The following is a 14,730-nucleotide window of genomic DNA, read 5'->3' as shown; positions in this document are numbered from 1 at the left end:
TTAGTTTAATGTGTGCATTTAATATATACCGTAAACAGCTGACTCAGTCAGGTAGCCAGTTCCTAGAGGGCAGGTGTATCATGCCTTTGTGCAGAGCTTCTCGCATTGCTGTGAGAAAGTGGGTGTGTCCCAGAGGAGATAATGCTTGCGGTTGCTTTGTGCTCAGTAGGACCATAAACACAAGCTACAACCAATAGAAAAGTCTGAGAGTATTTCATTCCCTACCCAAAATCTACCTCACTGCATTATTCAGCTGGCTTTCTCCCTGGAACCCAGCCATCCCAGGGCCATGCTAGACCACAACGCACTGGTGGACTTTCAGCCAAGGGGTTGGAACTGTTAAGACTGAGGGACCTCTTGGATGTGATTTGGGAAGGGATTCAAAGGATGGCCAAGTGAGAGATCTTCCAGACTTTTTTCTAAGTCACAAAGATAGTAGCATGTAGAAACACCTTTTGTTTTCCTAACTCAATCACGACTGATACACCATCTGTAAGCACCTTCCTTATTGGTTGACATGTTTATTCTCTGTCTCCCTCACCCCCCGGCAGGATGTAAGCTCCAGGGGGGCAGGGACTTTGCTTTATTTACCACTTCATCCTGTACACTCAGAACAGTGCCTGGCACATACCAGGCACTCAGTAAATGTTTCTTGAATGAGTGAGTGGGCTCAGGTAGTAAAACAGTAGGAGACTCCCAGAATCCAGGGAACAGGTGGGAGCTGCTGTGGGGGAAGTAACGACTGTATGGGCACAAAGATGAGAATGAGGGCTGAAGTTTATTGGTACTAGGGAAGTAGCCATTGCAATGACAAAGTGACAGTGAGCTGCTCAGCCAGTCTTCTTCTTTTCTGGACATCTGGGGATCAGTAAATCATGGCCAAGTCCAACAATTCTGGACTGTATGGCCAATCTCACAATTCTGGACAGGACACCATGGAATTCCTGGGCCCTTAACAGAGTCCTGGGGAGCTGTGCAAATGGCCCAGGGGACTATCCATTGCCAGCATCTCTCTGCTGCTCATGTCGGAGCCCAGAGAAGCCTCTGTTTGGGTGGGGAATGGCACAGCTTGCGTTTGAACTTGCTCTTTCCCTGAAGCTTAACATCTACATGTCCACCTCATTGTCCCAGAATTTATAACCCAAAGTCTACATATACGTTCCTGTAACCCTTGATGTCTTTAAACTTGTTGCTGCTCAGATTTGCTTGGATCTGCCTTTGGCCACTCTTGAAGGGGACAGTCTCCAGAGTAAGGCTGGCTCTGTGATGGGGTCTGAGGACTCCAATGCTGCAGCAGAGAAAGGAGAATGTCAGAAAACCATAGGATTATGATAACCCCACAGTCCCTTTCCATGCAGCAACCAGGCCTCCCCTTTCCCTGTGTCCAGAAAGGACAGTGCTACCCCCAGGATAAGATGGGAGGGAGGGCGGAGCACTTCCAGCACTCACAGGACTCTCTGCCGTCTCCTAAAGAGACCACTTCCTTCCACAGTCAGTACACAATCTTCAACCTGCTCCGAGAGGGGGTTTGAAAATATCACCTGTATGAAGAGCGGCCGGTTCACAATGGCTGCTCCTAAAGCCTGAACAGGGAAATCCAGAGAGGAGGGAGCAGAGAATTAGTCTCATCCCCCGGTTCACCAAGCATTTATGGAGGGCACTGTTCCCTAGATCTGTTCCTGAAGAGCTGGATTTGCGTGGCCTGTGTTTTTCCAACTATGGACAACTTAATGGGTTGCCATTAACATTTTAAAAAATGAAATAGAAGAGAATATCAGTGTACATCACACAAGATATTGTTACATGAAACTTTTACTTCACTTATACATGTATGGGTGTTTGTGTAAAATATTTCTACTCAGCCCAGCATATTGAAAGGTCTGATGAGTTGGGAGTCTCCAGTAATATTTCCTCTGCTCCAAGGATTTCATCCAAGAGTGAAATAAGCAAGAGCTCCCAAAGGATTCTCATGCATAATTTGAGTGGATAGAATATTTTTTGGCAGTTTTTGCTTGTTTCTTCTTTTTGCAGTCTGACTCCATCCCTTCCTACCCTCTTATCTTAACTGGCTTGATTTCTTTTCACACCAGTGTGTGAGTCAAGAGCAATGGATCATTCGGGACATAGAGAGAAGGAAGTAGCCTCAGGAAACTTGAAGGCACCTTTGGGAACCCTCCCTAAAACAGACTCCAGTGGCTGGGCTTGCCAGACACACCCCACCAGGGGGCACCCCAGGCTCACTCAGCAGGGTCCAGGGGGCTACTTGGCACTGGGGAGACAGCACTGGCAAGAAGGGCCCTGTGAAGTCTCCCCACCAGAATGTCAGAGAAGGAGGGGTCCTTGGAGGCCATCTGGTCTAATCCCATCATTGACAGTTCAAGATGCAGAAGGCCAGGGGCTTGTCCAAGGATGCACAGCCAGGAAATGGCAAATCAAACCTAAGCTGACCTTTGTTCAGGCAGTGCTCTTCCCCCTCTCAGGACCCTCCCATTTGAGCCCGTGTTTCCTCATGTTGACCCTGGGGAAGGCCTCTCATGGTGTAAGAGGATGGAGACCAAGTGTGTTCAGATAAACCTCCCGCTCCTGGTGGGAGGTTCCTGGAGGCCACAGAAGAGGCAGGGGACAGGAGGGGCTGCTCTCCTGAGCAAGCTCTCAGGGGGCTCCCCCACCGCCCCCGGCCCAAGCTGGACCCAAGGAGCCCTCAGGCCACACACAGGGCTCTTGCCTACATTAATCATGATGCCGGGATAGGCTAAGGTGATGATCTTGTTCACCACGGTCTTCTCGGGACTGCTCTTCTCTTCACCCAGGGCACTGATGCGGATCAGCTTGTCTGTGGACAGGTACTGGCCGTACTGGGAATAGGGGATTTTGAAGGGATAGGTTTTTGCTAGGGAGAGAACACAGGATGAGGTGAGACTCGCTGGGGAAATCAGCTGGGCCTGGGTGGATCTGGGGACCCTTCTGCAGAGAGGAGGGGGCCAACCTGTACTGATCCCCAGTAAAGTAGGTACTCGGTTTTCAGATGGAGGGGCTGAGAGGTGAAATGGCTTGCCCAGGGTCATTCTGCTGGTAAATGGGTGCACTGAGGCTCTAACCAAGGTCTGGATGACTTCAAAGCTCAGGCTTTCCCCACTAACCCAGGGTATATTCCTTGAAGTAGTAAAGAAAGGATTGGAGGAGAAGAAGGAGGAGGACAAAGGAAAGAAACAGAAGGAGGAGAGGAGAAGGGAGGGAGAGGGAAGGAAGGAAGGGAAGGAGGAAGACTCTGTGCTGGAGGGGACACTAGGAAGACCAGTGTCACAGGGGTCTGCTCCCAAACCCTTGTTGGCTGGCTTGACCCCACTGGCATTTCCATAAGCCACTGTGTTCACAGACTGTCCCTTGCCCATACCCAGAGCCCATACCTTCTTCAGGAGAGAGTGTGATGAAGGCTGTGTCCTGCCAGAATGGGGGCAGGGGGCTGCCATCATGCAGCAGAGACTGGGCACTCAGGTTCACTTTGAGGTCCTTGAACTGGGGTGACATGTTGAGGGCCAGCAGGACAAAGCTTATGTCCCGGCCCATGTCAGGTGGGTCGAGCAGCTGGAATTTCAGGGAGACCTGGACAACATCACTGGGCCGAAGGGAAGGCGTAGCAAGGCTCCTAGGACTGTCCCTTGGCAGCATGGACCTGGAAGTTTGTGATTCTGTTTGGAGGGAGCCTTGGGATCTTCCAGGCTTCAGCTTCTGAAGAGCCTTCAGAAACACCTGCCTCTCCCGGAGGGAACCTGGGAGGACAGAGCACAGAATCAGCTGTGGGCCAGGCTGACCCAGAGGGTAAACCTTGGCTGAACACCCTCAGTGAAGGCTCCACCAGGGTGTTAAAACCTTCATTTCCAATAACAAAGGCTCCCTACTAGTCATCAAGTCTTCCCAAGAGTCACACTCTGCTGAGCTCTTACACCTTTCATCTTCATACCAACTGTGAGAGAGATGTATTACTATCATTATTATCATTCCATATACAGATGAGGAAAATGGGGCCCAGAGAGGTCATGTCACTCGCCCAAGTCACACAGCTTGCACAGGGCAGAGTCAAGTGGAAACCAAATTCATCTGACGTGAAAATCTGTGCTCACGACCACTGGACTCTATCCCGCGTTCCCCAAGGGAAAGATGAAGGCTCACAATGCAGAGGAATAAACTTCTTAAAGACAACAGGACATGGTGTGATTTTCTGCTCCAGGACCACATTATTGGTCAGTTGAAGACTAATTCCTGGAAATTGAGAAACTGAGAAGCTACGGTGAAAAAAAAAAAAAAAAAGGAGGAAATTCAGGCAAGCCGAGTTTCCAGAGCACCCAGGCTTCAGTCCTGGGCAGGCGCTGTGGCCAGGATGTGCAGGAGCACTCATCCGTGCTTCCCTAATAATCCCAGCAGCTGCCTTCACTGAGCACTTGCTGGTCCCCTCAGTGCAGCCCCACGATCTCCCCAGGCTGAGGGCACTCCTCTCCCCTCGCTCTGGGGTCATTCTAAGCCTGGATCCAGGCAGAAGAGGATCTTGTAACATTGGCTTCAGTAAGAGTGAGCCCAGAGAGGTGTGAATCAGACTTAGCTCATCTGTGGGCTTCTTGACCCCCAGATTCTGCCAGTCCAGTGGGAGGAGACAGAATGCTATCTGACTGAACAGGACACTCAGGCCCACTGGAAAATAGCTCCAACCACCCCCTGGCCCCCCGGCCCAAGTTCACAGCAGAACCCTGTGGACCTCTGTAGCACATGCTGTCAGTGCCCGACTCACATCTCCTTGGCACTTGCTGTTTCAGTGCCCACGTGCCCTAATTTCAAATTCTAGCACCTGCGGCTCTTTGTGGCTTTCTCTGCCACCAGAGCTGACTCCGCCCATGCGTGGAGCAGGCCAGGAGTGCTAGAGAAGTTACGCCCCTCAAGGAGCAGCCCTCAACCCCTGACTGAAAGGAGTTGGTGGATAAAGAGCCTAGGCCCCTTGCCTCGTGGGTGGGATAAATCTGCGGTGTTGTTCTACACTTTAACTAAATCTCTGATAGGGTTGCCAGATTTAGCAAATAAAAATACAGGGCAGTTTCATTTGGATTTCAGATTAACAACAACTAATTTGGGCCATGATTAGACAACAGCATTCTTCATCCTGCATTTTCCCAGGCCACCCCACTGGCAGGGCCCCCAGCAGGACTGAGGCCCAGCAGCCCACGGTGCTAACCCCGCCTGACAAGGTGCTCTGCATTGGCTTTCTCCCCTTCCCCGCCTCCCTTGCTCACTCTACTTCCTTCCAGCAGTTCTTTTTTTTTTTTACATCTTTATTGGAGTATAATTGCTTTACAATGGTGTGTTAGTTTCTGCTTTAAAACAAAGTGAATCAGTTATACATATACATATGTTCCCATATCTCTTCCCACTTGTGTCTCCCTCCCTCCCACCCTCCCTATCCCACCCCTCCAGGTGGTCACAAAGCACCGAGCTGATCTCCCTGTGCTATGCGGCTGCTTCCCACTAGCTATCTACCTTACGTTTGGTAGTGTATATATGTCCATGCCTCTCTCTCGCTTTGTCACAGCTTACCCTTCCCCCTCCCCATATCCTCAAGTCCATTCTCTAGTAGGTCTGTGTCTTCATTCCTGTCCTACCCCTAGGTTCTTCATGACACTTTTTTTTCTTAAATTCCATATATATGTGTTAGCATACGGTATTTGTCTTTCTCTTTCTGACACTTCACTCTGTATGACAGACTCTAGGTCTATCCACCTCATTACAAGTAGCTCAATTTCGTTTCTTTTTATGGCTGAGTAATATTCCATTGTATATATGTGCCACATCTTCTTTATCCATTCATCCGATGATGGACACTTAGGTTGTTTCCATTTCCGGGCTATTGTAAATAGAGCTGCAATGAACATTTTGGTACATGACTCTTTTTGAATTATGGTTTTCTCAGGGTATATGCCCAGTAGTGGGATTGCTGGGTCATATGGTAGTTCTATTTGTAGTTTTTTTAAGGAATCTCCATACTGTTCTCCATAGTGGCTCTATCAATTCACATTCCCACCAGCAGTGCAAGAGTGTTCCCTTTTCTCCACACCCACTCCAGCATTGTTTCTAGATTTTTTGATGATGGCCATTCTGACTGGTATGAGATGATATCTCATTGTAGTTTTGATTTGCATTTCTCTAATGATTAATGATGTTGAGCATTCTTTCATGTGTTTGTTGGCAATCTGTATATCTTCTTTGGAGAAATGTCTATTTAGGTCTTCTGCCCATTTTTGGATTGGGTTGGTTGTTTTTTTGTTATTGAGCTGCATGAGCTGCTTATAAATTTTGGAGATTAATCCTTTGTCAGTTGCTTCATTTGCAAATATTTTCTCCCATTCTGAGGGTTGTCTTTTGGTCTTGTTTATGGTTTCCTTTGCTGTGCAAAAGCTTTAAGTTTCATTAGGTCCCATTTGTTTATTTTTGTTTTTATTTCCATTTCTCTAGGAGGTGGGTCAAAAAGGATCTTGCTGTGATTTATGTCATAGAGTGTTCTGCCTATGTTTTCCTCTAAGAGTTTGATAGTTTCTAGCCTTACATTTAGGTCTTTAATCCATTTTGAGCTTATTTTTGTGTATGGTGTTAGGGAGTGATCTAATGTCATACTTTTACATGTACCTGTCCAGTAGTTCTTGAGTCTCCCCAGTGATAAACCACTTGTCCTCAGGATCCCCCACCAAAATAGCCACAGAGAGAACAGGGGTGGAGGGGATGATCGCCAGTACCCTTGGATGTGTTCAGTGCTTGTCTCTCAGGCTCAGACTCTGGAGCTCCTCTGTGTTGGCCCCAAAGGCCGACACGGACAAACCACAGACACCCACTTGCTGGCGCTCCCAGGAACCTCAGGTACCCCTGCCCCCGCCCTGTGTAGTCATGAATCACTCCTGCTCGGGTCCTGCCCCTCACCCTGCTTCTGGCCCTCTTGGACTGCATATTTTTGCTTGGCTCCCTGGTGGTTGAAACTGGTGGTTTGTCTCAGTTTCCAGGAATCAGTACAGCTGACTGATGTAGATGCCCCTTGCTCTTGCTGGCTTGGGTCAGAAGACCCTGCTAGGGCTCCCATCTCTCAGAATCATCCTCTGCACAGGGTGGACGTAGGAGTGAACATTTGGCCTTACATGGGCCTCGGTGCTGGCTGTGGTCTGGCTTGTCCTCCAAACACCCAATGAAACGGGAATCAAACAATAAGCTAAATGAAATTAATAAAATTAATAGAGAGTTTACTCAATCCCCTGCCATCTTCAGTGGGAGGCTGATTTTTCGGGAAGGCAGGCACAAGGAATTCATACACTGTTGATGGGATGCCTGTCAGTGGCCCTGCAATCAATGTGACCATCTTCTGGAGGGTGCTCACTGGCCTGTGGGGAGTGGGGTGGTGGTGGGCATGAGGAAGTGAGGCAGTGGGGACATCCCAACTGGGACCTTAAAACTGAAGGGCTGGACTTCCCTGGTGGCGCAGGGGTTGAGAGTCCACCTGCCGATGCAGGGGACACGGGTTCGTGCCCCGGTCCAGGAGGATCCCACATGCCACAAAGCGGCTGGGCCCGTGAGCCATGGGCGCTGAACCTGCGTGTCCGGAGCCTGTGCTCCGCAATGGGAGAGGCCACAACAGTGAGAGGCCTGCGTACTGCAAAAAAAAAAAACAAAAAAAACCCTGTAGGGCTGAGGAGACAGTGGGCCTGGGTCCTGCCCATCCACACCCCAGAGGGCTGCCCCAGCTGGCAGAGAGGTTCTCTGGGGTAGTGGGGAAGGTGCCTACAGGGATTGGTCGTACCTTCTCCGTACTTGCAGTTTTCTGTGACGTCATCCCGCTCATCACTCTGGATCCTCTTGGTGCTGATAAAATTGCCAACAGAATTGGTGTCCAGGTGAAGTTTCTGCTCCTTCCCTCCAAAGACCAGCCAGGCCATGCAGTCAGCATTTACCATGGAGAAGGCGAAGGCTGTGTCCTAGTTCAGATCCACCTCTCCTTCTTTGATGGCTCTGATGGAGGCAGGGCCGTAGCAGTAGAGGCCTAAAGGGGAACAGGGGGGCCTCAGTGGGCTGTGGCTGCAGGGCCGGGTGGAGTCGGGTCTGTTTCTGTGGGAGTGGGCTCTGCCTGTACTCCCAAGAGCCTCACTGTTGCTCATCTCCTGAGGTGTGGTGTCCAGCACCTGCCAGCCTCCGTATCTGGGAAGAAGGTCATTCCGGGCCATCCGGCACTCATTCCAGACGTGGAAATTCCTGAGGGAGAAGCCAGAGGAGTGGGTGTCAGATGAAGCTGAGGGAGAGTTTATGATGCTCAAGTTCTTTCTGGAGCAAGGCAGGGGGCGATGAGTGATGGATGGCTAGATAGAAAGACAGGGCACTGCAGGCCTGCACCCCTCCGTGGGTGACAGGTGACTGCTCTTCCTCCTGTGAGCCTCAACTTGCCCGGAAAAGAGCTTTCCTCTCTTTGTAAATAAGAGTGAAGGTTTCCAGAGGCAACGGAAGTTAAAAACCCTTCACTGTCTCTCAAAGAGACCCTTGTAGCCCTTTCCTGTATGTGCTGCTGACTCACAGAAGCAGTCACAGAGGCAGAGGTTTTTTTGTGTCCAGAGGTGAGACTTCAGGCCCTCCTGTGGTCAGAGCCACAGGCTGAGTATTAATTGAAGGAGGTGACAAAGGGGAAAACTCCCCCAGGGCAGAGAGCTCTTGTGATGTGACAATTCTAGACTCAGAAAATCATCGTATTTGTGTTCAGCTGCCTCCCAGCCTTCGGGCTGGGGCTAGCAAGCCCTGGGGCTGGTGAAAATGGGGGTGAGGCATGAGAAGGCAGCAGGCTCCTAGGTGCAGTCCTACCCTGCTTCCTGCTGGTAGGGTTTGCCCTAGAAAGAGAAGGTGTCTCTCACCAGACACTGTCCTTCTTCTTGCTCTCCAAAATCCTGCCTGTGTTGTCATAACACTCATCTACGATCAGGTTTCCGTCTGTGTCGTGGCCAGAGTCAAAGTTGGTGATTACTTGGGTGGGGATCCCCAGGCACCTCATCACTGTAGAAAGGACAGAAAAATCTGTGGGCTGTGGATTCCTGGACTTAGCGCCCTTAGGCTCAGGGAAATCATGCATTTGGCAGGCAGGAGCTGTCTGGGGCACTGGGTTGGCGACACTTCCAGCTTCCCTCCCCACCTTCCTGAGCTCCTCTCCCTGGGGCTCCACACAAAGGTTAGACAGCTGGTTGCTCAGACAAGCACTGCCAGGGCCAAGAGAGGGTCTAGCAAGTGTTGGGTTCCCCTGCCCCAGCCAGCAGGGTGGGATAGCCATGCCTCCTTTGGCAAGACTCAGCAGCTTGACTTGCCTCACTTCTCTCCTGGCCATAAATCTCTATCTTCAAACCAAACTGTGGAATTTTTTTCACTCCTGTGTTAAGGAGTAAGACCATCAGATTCTTAGGCAAAGAGTTCTGCCGCTTGGATTCCCCCTTCTCTATGGGTGTACTGACTTGGAAGCTTATTGAGGAAAGTATTACAGATCCATCCAGGAAGGGAAGGAAACTGTAACAAAAGCCTAGGAAAGTGAGAGTCTGTACCTAATGGAGAAATTCTTGAAAGGAGGTAGAATGTTGTCTTTATTCCTGAGGGGCCATCCCTTTCCTTTGCCAACCAGCTTCTTTTCTTTGCCCTCTGCCATATTTTTCGTGATTCTGCACTCTTTTGAGAATAGCAATATCCCCCGGCCCATCCCACCACCAATCCCCTGGGGATCCTGTCCCCTCAAGTCCGATGGTGACAGTCCACCTAATTCAATAATAATGATAATGATAACAGCAGTGTCTGCCAGCCAGGCATGATGCTAAATGTTTCACATGTACTGTGCTCAGGACAGCTCTACACAGAAGCTGCTGTTATTATCCCTGTTTTACAGATGAAGAATCAGAGGCTAAGAAAAGTTTGCTACCTTGACTAAAGCCACACAGCTAGGAAGCGGCAGAGCTACCACTCAAATCCTGGTTTCACTGCTAAGCTTGTTGCCAATTCTGAGCCCACCTCCCACAGGTGCACAGAGTTCAGCATTCTAGTATTTTCCCCTTATTATACAACCCACCCATTTTTCCATGTTATCAAATATTTTCCAAAAGCAAGATTTCTAGCAGAGGTTAATTTTTTTACAAAGTCAAGAAATTTAACATGGATTTAATAGTATAAAATCCATCTTTGCATTTTCCCAAATGTCTTTTATATCTGTTTTTTGCCCCCCTGTCCAGAATCCAATCAGAATACATGCATTGCATTTGCTTATATCTTTCCAGTTCTTTTTAAACCAAAAGAATCTCCTTTCATCTAGAACAGTCTTTTAATAATTTAGGTCACTTGATTAGTAGAAGGCCCCATATTCTGGATTTGCCTAATTGATTCTTCTTGGTTAATTTCAGAGTTAACATTTTTGACAAGAATACTGCATAGGTGATGTTGTGTAAATCCCTCTGAATCACATCAGAAGGCACAGGCTGTCCATTTGTTATACTAATGGGGGCCTAAGGGGGGCCTAATGGGGGCATTTAACTATTTGATTAAGGTCAGATTAATGCCCGATGGAAGTATCCTTTCCCTGTCATTTAACAAGCAATCACTAGTGTGAAATATGCTGCTCCCTAACAATCTTTCACCAAGTAATTTTAGCATCCTTGATGATCCTTGCCTGGATTAATTATTATACTGGTGGTACCAAAATGATTATATTCTAACACTATCATTTCTTCTACCTGTATTAGCTGGCATTCTTCTATAAAGAAAAGCATTTCAATCCCCCTCTCCCATTTTTTGGTATTGTTATGGGTTCATGTATTTTTTTTTTCACTTCAGCAGAGGTTATTTTTAGACATTTGCTTGGTTTCTAATTTTTCCCCTGTTGTAAATAATACTGTGATGGACATCTCTGTAGATCAATTTCTACTTTTCCCCCTTTGGGACAGATTCCAAGAGGTAAAATGACTGAGTCAAAAAATACAGATATTTCTAAGGGTTCTTCACAAATACTACTGTCATTGTAAAATGTTTATAATTTTTAGTTTAGATACTTATTTATATTAAGCATTTATTTGCTTATAGATTTTAGTTTAGGCTCCTTCTTATACTTTGGCACAAAGCCCTTCCAGGCTGGGGTGGGGACACATCCCTGGATGCAGAGAAGCCCAAAGGGGGAGCATGCACTTCCTTGGAATGGCAGATCTGCACAGGTCTGCAAGGAATGGAGGGCAGGGAGTGAGCAGAGCTGACAGTGAATTGTAGGTGGAGGTGACACAGGACCACCTCGGAGGGGAGGGTGAAGGTGGGAAAAGCTGCCACTGAAGGAGCATGAGACAGGAGTGAGGCGAGAGCATGCAAGTGACTCAGGAGCATCGCATGGGCACATTTATGTTAAGATTACAGTCAGGAGGGTGTATAACACTTATGGTAATAAGAGCACATGCCAAGGAGGGGTGGGCAGAGAGAGCAAGGAGCAAGCCTCCATTCTTCACCATGATTGATGAATTCATGAAGTGCCAGTGGTGTTGTCACCTCCTGCTAGACATGGCAGGATGGGCACTTTTCCACCTGAGCACAGGTCATTGGTCTCATGGCACTCTGAGTTCTCTACTAGACATGGTACATGGTGTGTAATGATTTGTTTATGAGTCTGTCTTCCTGAGGGCAGGGATTGTGTGATAGTCAGCTTTATCGTTACACAACCATTAACAATACAAGGCCGGCCTGTATTGCAGAAACGTAGTGCATCTTTGCTGGATGGGTGAATGAATGTCTTGAATCTTTTGTCTATTCTGGTGATTTCCGACTTCAGGACAGCACCGTCACTGTGTGCTGTGCTGTGGTTACCAAGCTTGATTGTCTGTAGAGCATAAGCTTTGAGTGGTAATGGATTTGCACTGATCCATTCTCACCACTTCCTCATCGTGCCTTGTGAGAGGACTGGGATAGGGGACAACAGCTGTCGCAGTGAGGCAACAGAGGGACAAGAATTGTTTATTACATAAGGAGAAGGCCAAGGTTGTAGCTCCGGTATCACACGAAGGGAGCTGACAGCATTCAGATCTGCACAGTTGTGCACAAACATGTTTCACGGGGTTTTGCCCCCTCTGTCCTGCTTTCTCTGTACCCCCGCAAAGAGCTCCTCCTGTCTTGTGGCTTCATCTCTCACTCCTTGCCCATGACTCCTGAATTTGAATCTTGAGCCTACATGGACACCTTGCCGTCACTAAGCACATCCCCAACCAAGCTTGTCTTTCATTCTTTCCAAGCTTCCTTGCCAGTCGATGACATCATCATCCTCATAGGTGCCAGGCATGGTGCCAAGCACTGCACAGGCGTAATCACACTTAATCCTCTCCACAGCGCTGTGATTATTCCACCTTTGAAGAGGAAAAACCTGAAGTTTAGAGAGGTTGAGGTCACATGGCAGGAAGAGGAGAGCCAGGGCAGGATTTAAACCCACATTTCTCTGATCTCAAAACCCCTCAGGCTTTTAACTACAAGCCACCCCACTGCAACTTCACTAGACGTCCCAGCAACGCTGGGAAGGCATCATTCTCAAAGCGCCTTCCTCTGTGAAGTTTTCACTGACTACTCCATGCCACACTAATCTCCCTTCCCATGCTCTCACTTGATTCCAGTCACCAATGCCACACATTTTATCAATGCATGAAGCTCTCTATGATCTCATATATTTATCTTATCTTGTCAGCCAGATTACAAATCCCCCTAGAGTAGGGCTCAGATCAAATACTTTTCTTGCGTTTCTTCATTCCTAGCACAGTGCTGCCCAGAGTAGATGCTCATTAAATTCATGTTGAAGTGAGTTTTCTTTAACCTCACTTCTGCAGGCTATCAGTCCTGATGCCTCAGTTTGACATGAGACTCACGTGACTCTTTCATGGATAATTCGGTGGGAGCTGAGTCCCTCGTAAAAGAGAAACCCTTATCGGGTGTGTGTGTTTGTATGTGTGCACACGCATGCATACACATTCACACAGTTGCACATGGACAAAGGTGGACAAGATCTCAGAGTCAGGAAAAGGACTGCAGAGTTCCTAAGGTATATTACACCACACCACACTCTGGCATTAATTACTATGTCTCTTCACTCAGCCATTCAGCACTCATTCAAATGAACTTATTTACAAAACAAAAATAGACTCACAGACAGAGAAAACAAACTTATGGTTACCAAAGGGGAAAGGGAGGGAGAGGGATAAATTAGGAGTTTGGGATTAACAGATTCATACTACTATATATAAAATAGATAACCAACAAGGACCTACTGTATAGCACAGGAACTCTACTCAATATCTTGCAGTAATCTATAAGGGAAAAGAATCTGAAAAAGAATATATATATATGTATAACTGAATCACTTTGCTGTATACCTGAAACTAACACAACATTGTAAACCAACTACACTTCAATTTAAAAAAAAGCAGTATTGGGACTTCCCCTGGTGGCGCAGTGGTTAAGAATCCGCCTGACAATGCAGAGGAAATGGGTTTGAGCCCTGGTCCGGGAAGATCCCACATGCCGTGGAGCAACTAAGCCCATGCGCCACAACTATTGAGCTTGTGCTCTAGAGCCCGCAAGCCAAAACTACTGAGCCTGAGTGCTGCAACTAGTGAAGCCTGTGTGCCTAGAGCCCGTGCTCCGCAACAAGAGAAGCCACCGCAATGAGAAGCCCGTGCACTGCAACGAAGAGTAGCTCCGCTCACCACAACTAGAGAAAGCCTGAGTGCAGCAACAAAGACGCAATGAGGCCAAAAAATAAATAAAATAATAAATAAATTTATATTTTAAAAAAGGCAATATCAGGCTAATTGTATAATAGCTAACACTCATGTCAATCTCAGCATGTGCCAGACATTTTCCCAAGTGCTTGCCACATGTTAACCCACCACCCTGCGAGGGAACATTCCATACAGTCCTTGATGTCTCATAAGTCAGTGGGGAATAACAGTAGATTCATACTTAAGCCAAAGGTTGAGGCAAAATAATGTGCCAGGACCTTGGCTGGGGTTCCTTCCTTTGACAAGGAAGGGCTCAGTAAAAAACAATGAGGACGTAGAGTTATTGTACTGAAATGAAGATAATGAGACACTCATAGAGACCACTATACAAAATGAGTGAGAAGAAATCTTAGATGACTTCTAACCCATAGGGTGTTCACAATGGTTTTTTACATGCGAGCCAGATCATTGGGAATCCAGTATGTAAAAGATGTACGTTGTGGGGTAGGTTTTGGGTGCCCCCTAAGCACACAGCCTCCTCATCTCCCAGGCTATTTCCCACCACCCTCCTCTGGGGCTCTGGGCCCAGGACCCTACTTTACAGAGGAGGGGATGATGCCCGTAGGCCTGCTCAGAATCCCAACCCTCAAGCCCAGTCACGGCTGCCCCTACCCTAGCCCCTGCAGCTGTGGGCAGGACAGGCCAGGCACATCCCAGGATGCCTGGCTTTTCTTTTTTAAACAGTTTTATTGAGATACAACCACATGTCACAAAATTTACCCTTTTAAAGTGTACAATTCAGTGGTGTGTAATATATTCACAGGTTGCGTAACAATCTCCACTGTCTAATCCAGACCATTTCATCACCTCAGAAAGACACTCAATGCCCACTAGCAGTCACTTCCCATTCTCCTGTTCCCCCAGCCCTAGGCAAACCACGAATCCACCTCTCTGTATA

General features: G+C 47.9%; 1 protein-coding gene across 1 annotated transcript in view; it reads right to left on the bottom strand.

Annotated features, from left to right (window-relative positions):
• Positions 1-1,134: 1,134 nt before the first annotated feature.
• The window catches only part of TGM5 (transglutaminase 5), a 60,400-nt gene continuing 46,804 nt past the window's right edge, over positions 1,135-14,730 (bottom strand). The window contains 7 exon segments of the mRNA XM_032621713.1: positions 1,135-1,288; positions 1,450-1,583; positions 2,730-2,890; positions 3,408-3,770; positions 7,823-8,062; positions 8,168-8,271; positions 8,919-9,057. Of these exon segments, the coding sequence (XP_032477604.1) occupies positions 1,135-1,288; positions 1,450-1,583; positions 2,730-2,890; positions 3,408-3,770; positions 7,823-8,062; positions 8,168-8,271; positions 8,919-9,057 (1,295 nt within the window).

Source organism: Phocoena sinus, chromosome 2 (assembly GCF_008692025.1).
Source record: "Phocoena sinus isolate mPhoSin1 chromosome 2, mPhoSin1.pri, whole genome shotgun sequence".
Taxonomy (NCBI): Eukaryota; Metazoa; Chordata; class Mammalia; order Artiodactyla; family Phocoenidae; genus Phocoena; species Phocoena sinus.
Note: the sequence above shows the minus strand (reverse complement) of the source record. Positions and strands in the feature narration are given on the sequence as shown.